The 4,988-nt window shown below is 39.9% G+C and overlaps 1 protein-coding gene across 1 annotated transcript; it reads left to right on the top strand.

Annotated features, from left to right (window-relative positions):
- Nucleotides 1-412: 412 nt before the first annotated feature.
- Nucleotides 413-4,170, top strand: GKN2 (gastrokine 2). The gene is made up of 6 exons (XM_030035874.1): nucleotides 413-465; nucleotides 1,028-1,081; nucleotides 1,626-1,757; nucleotides 2,275-2,385; nucleotides 3,197-3,350; nucleotides 3,930-4,170. Exons 1-6 carry the CDS (start codon nucleotides 454-456, stop codon nucleotides 4,007-4,009), a joined length of 543 nt encoding a protein of 180 aa, XP_029891734.1. The 5' UTR covers nucleotides 413-453; the 3' UTR covers nucleotides 4,010-4,170.
- The last annotated feature ends 818 nt before the right edge of the window (nucleotides 4,171-4,988 follow it).

The following is a 4,988-nucleotide window of genomic DNA, read 5'->3' as shown; positions in this document are numbered from 1 at the left end:
CTTTTCAGGATTTGTCTGCAGACTATCAGGCTGTTAGGGATTATATTTCAGAAGACAAAATGCACTTTGTATGAATGAATAGCAGAGTTATTCCTGATGCTATTTAATTCTGGACAATATCCTGTTAAATACTTAAAAAATGGAACCAGCAAGAGTGGGAACTCCTCTAAAGTTTAAACCAGTAAATAATAGCCATTTGTAGCGTGATTGATTTTACAAAAGCTGACTTAACTGAGTGCTCATAAAATATCGGTGTCAGGTTATCTGTGCCAACCCAAAATTCAGATATGAGGCTTACCACAGTGTGGCACGTAGATATGGACTTGTTTGAGTCATGAAGGAAAGTTCTGTCAAGTGTTTCCCACACCTCCAGCAAGATATAAAAGTTGAAGGTCTCTGGGACTTTCCTGCATTCTTACTTTCTGCAGCCTCTTGTTCTTATCTGAAAGAAAAATGAACGGATTTGTGAGTATATCCATTTTTATTGAACTTCTCTATCCTTTTGGTTTTTTACAAATAAGAAACTTTTAGAAGATGCTCATGTGGTATTGTACTGGGACTAACGTGATCTGTGTGCTGTTTCTCTGGGTTGTTCAGTGGGAAACGTGCATTTCTTGGGTGTAGAGTAATCCCCTTAGAGTCAGTGGAATCAACATTTGAGCAAAGAGTGCAGAACTTGATTACAATCGAGAAAGGGGATTTAGTTATGATTTAATAATTACAGTTGTAGAGGCAAATCAAGAAGTAACATGGCATCAAGGAGGGACTTTTGAAAAATACAAAGAATGTAATGATTAAGTTATCGTTCTGCTTTTTCAGTTACAGGCAAAAGAGAGCAGAGAGCCTAATAGCAAGAATTTTACAATGAAGAATTGTAATTGTTTTCAACTAATACATGTGTTAAGTGGGTAACTTTTCAAACAGACGCTACAGCTGCTTCCCTCAATTCATGAACAGTTTTGTGGGGGGGTTTTTTATGGCACTGCCTGGTGTTTCTGTTGAGTGAGAACGCTTATTCCTTTTACAGGCTGCAGTTCTTGTTTTGCTGGGAGTCTTCTGGACTCAGACTTCTGCATTGGACGTAAGTAGACTGATAAGCGTTCCAGTGTGTGTACTCATTTAAAATGTATTGGATCCCTGGGCAGGGGGCAAATGTAATAGGAAGAAAAGCACAGAAGACACTAACAAGTTGCTTATTGCCAAGTGTAGAGAAAAATAGCATTTGCCAAAGGTGACAATCATATAAGCCAAGGAGGCGGTTCTGCACAGGTGCACAGTAACAAGAAATCTGGGGAGGCATAGGTTCCCTTAGCTCAAGCTAAAATCTGGAGACTGTTGTTGTCTCCTGCCAGTCCCTGCTGCCACACATGATGACTGGGATGCCCCATGTTGTTTTTCTTCAGCCTGCAGTGAGGGCTTGTCCCTTCCTTTCTCACCCTGATCCACTCTTGGATAATTATTCTCTACCTCAAGAGCTACCTGAGACTGCTAGTGAGTTGTTAAGGGATTTAGTATTTATGTAAAGCAATCAGACTTGTTTGTTTGAGAGAAACCATTTGTTTAGATTGCACCTTTTAAAGGTGTAAGCCAGATGATGAACAATGATTTTGTGTTTTTTACCAAAGACCTTTGTACTGCAAGAACCTGGCAATGACTATGTCACTGGAACTATGACTATCTACAATGAGAACCACATCGTTGAAGTCGATGTCCGTTCTGGCCTGTACTCCTCCGATACTATTTTTGACTACTCACATGTAAGTAAATCTAAGAATCTGCCTAGACTTAATCTCTGAGGAAGTTATTAAACTCAGAAATTATTTTAGTGTATTCTTGCCATAAGTTGTCCTGAAACACTGTTTCTTTGAAGACTCCCATCACCGTTCCTTCTCTTAGGCCATTTCTGTTTCACCCATATGATGGTGTAGTTTAAAAGACTTGTCATGAAACCTGTGGTGGCAGGTCATGAAAGTGAGAAGAATGTCACTGACCTCAGAGAGGTCAGAGTTGAGAATGGGCTGCCGTCACTCATGTATAGCAAGCGCAGCAAAAGTCTGTCGGAAAAGATAAATTTTGAGTCTTACGGACAGATGCTAGTGTGGGCAGGTTGCTTCTATTCCCCAAAGGTGACAATGTAAATGCAGAGTCATTCCACAATAGCAGTCTGGGTAGCCACTTCATGTTTCTTCTAGACTGTCCTAAGGAGTAGAGGGAATCAACTAATATTAGTGGTAGCCATTTTTAATTAACTATAATTTTTTTTTTAAATCACAGGGGTATATTGCAACAAGGTTATTTTCACGAAGTGCCTGCTTTATCTTGAAAATAAACAAGGAATACATTCCAGAGCTGGAAGAAATTGGACGCCTGGCTTTTGAAAGACAGGTGACTTTGTATCGAAACCTGTACTGCATACAAGAAAGGCTACTGGATAAGAGTTGTGTGGTGTGATGGGAGCCCTCTGTTCAGCCTTTAAGAACGGCTCTTCTTAGGAATGTCTTTTACTGCATTAGCAATGATGAAGCAGATCTGACAAGACAGAACTTCAAGGGAATATCATATAGAACATTCTTTTAAGATAATGAACAATCATGGCCCCCGCTGCGGTTTTATAGTGGATTGTCGTTGTGACTAGAACTGTAAGATCCCTTGTCCTTGGAAACAGTGTAATTTGACTATTTTGAGGTGATCACAATATGAGTTCAGACAGGCTTTTCCTTTCTTTTTTTCATTGTCATGCTGATAGTTTGAGCTTGACATAACTTGAAATAATTTTGTTTGCAGAATAGAATTTAGAAATCAATTTACTTTGACCAGACTTTGACTTGACTATTCAGGCAAAGATTTCATGAAGGTGGCTGGAAGTATTGCCTGGAGATAAACTTGAGTTCTGGCCCATTTTATGACAGCCTAACAGTAGCGCATTTAGAGCAAACCTTATCTGCCAATTAACATAACTTATTATGATAGTAATACAGCTCAATTTTGCTATGTTGGCAGAATTAGTATCTAGTGAACTTTGCTCCTGAATAGATTTAAAGAAAAATAAGTTTTTTCAAAGCATGTAGCTTCTGTAGCTAATGGTTTGTGTGAGGCAAAGGAAGGTGATTTTAGATTTTGGGATTTTCTCAAAGGGTGTCCTAGTAGAATGAAGCCAAAGCTACATTACTGATGATGTCTAACATTTTCTTTTTAGACTATGAAGAAAATATACTCTCCAAATAATGTGTGGGTACAGTTTCAATCTGGCCATTCTGTGTTTGGGAATATCAAAGACTGGCTTCTCTACGGTAAACGCATTGAACAACTCTGCTCAGGTCTGCCTCTCTACAAGCTTGTAAAGACTCAACGTAAGTTATGAGATCAGAACATTATGCTTCTGTTACAGTGCATAAGCACCATTCTATCCTTTAAACCTAAGTCCACGTGGCACCTTTGAGGCAGGAACACATTGCCCTGTTTTAGAGAGGAGGAGTAAACTACCTAACAGGATTGAAAGGGTAAGGCTCAGGGAAGCTTTGGAAAAATCTGATAAAGCACTGTTTTTCATCATTAGGCATCTAAATATCTGGAACAGCTGTTCCAAAGTGGTTTGCCTGGTGTCACAGGAAGCCACTGTGTAGCAGCTGTACCCAGCTTATGCCCTGATGATATAATGGTCCTACAAGGCATCTACCAGTATGCCAGTATGCTCCCTGCTGTATGTGGGTTATGGGAAAGGAGGAGCACAAAGGTCATTTAAAGCTGTACAGACATTTCCTCCCTTTGAGTTGCACCATAAAAGTTTTACACAGTATCCACTGAGATCAGCAGGAGCCTCTAATAGGACCATAACTGGGGATTGAAATTTGTGTATTTAGCAGACTTTTCCTTGCTGGATACAGGGATCTTGTCACTGATAATATCTTCTTGTTGTTTGGTTTTTTTAGCACCACTGAATACTCATGGCTGTGCCAATGCAGGAATTCCAAGCGTTTTGGGCATTAAAATCTGTGAAAAATTCAATTAGGCTGGATATTGACAATTCTGCTGCATGGAAATGGCTTGTTTCTGTGCATGCTTTTGTGATGGTCGCCATGGTCTCCAACTGGAACAAAACTCGGTGTTAGACTCAACTTGCCTATCCTAAGCTTTGAGTGCAACAAACCCATGATATACAAATAAAGATAATGCAGTAATTAAAATGCTTTGTCTTTTTTTCTTCATCCAAAAGCAGAACAGAAATAAAGTGGGCCTTGCTAATTTCCTACAGAATAGATACCTTTCACTTTGGTGCATTCCTGTGCTCAGGCTGCAACATGACCTAGGCATTGGTATAGGCTTGACGCCAATGAAGAAACAGTAACAGAATAGTTTTTTCCAGTGGAGAACTTGCCTTTGGCATCAGCACTGAGCCTCTTTAGGTGCTGACTCACCTTATGTACTACATTACCAACATTTGCAAAGAAGCTTGAATTCTGCAGGGCCAGGGAAAATTTGTAGCAATTTCAATAGGTGCAATGGGTCAGAGCGCCTTTTGTTGCGGGCATTTTTCAAACCAGGATAGAGACTGTCCCAGTCCTAAAAAGTTTGTAACCCAGAATAAAATTATCTTTTCACACAATGCCAGTGTAAAAAGAGCTGTGACCGCGTGCTGAGTGCCCCGCATATGTTGGAGAGTAGTTTGTGTCAGGAGCTGATTAAAATAAAAGATGAGGCAGCATTGGTGCTGCCTGCCTGCTCTCCTGGTAGATCTTGGTGAATGGTTGAATTCACACATCTTTTCCATCTGTGCTTGGAAGTACTGTATATTTTGGGGCTGAAGACTAAATGTTTACTGTTTATTGGAACCTTGAATGGCTGCCAGAGGGCAAGGCATTCCTTTGGAGTCCAGGAAACTGATCCCAGGGCTGCAATTTGTTATTTTCAAATCTGACTCCTGGTCAAACCACCTGCTATTTATTAAAAGAGCATTTTATCATATGCTGAAACTGTTCTTTTAGATTAAT

Source organism: Aquila chrysaetos, chromosome 13 (assembly GCF_900496995.4).
Source record: "Aquila chrysaetos chrysaetos chromosome 13, bAquChr1.4, whole genome shotgun sequence".
Classification (NCBI taxonomy): Eukaryota; Metazoa; Chordata; class Aves; order Accipitriformes; family Accipitridae; genus Aquila; species Aquila chrysaetos.
Note: the sequence above shows the minus strand (reverse complement) of the source record. Positions and strands in the feature narration are given on the sequence as shown.

Bases quoted from the DNA above. Each gene is read 5' to 3' on its own strand.
- GKN2 (XM_030035874.1), top strand. The intron at 1,758-2,274 runs GTAAGTAAATCT...TTTAAATCACAG, and splicing joins CTATTTTTGACTACTCACAT to GGGTATATTGCAACAAGGTT. The intron at 3,351-3,929 runs GTAAGTTATGAG...TGGTTTTTTTAG, and splicing joins CAAGCTTGTAAAGACTCAAC to CACCACTGAATACTCATGGC.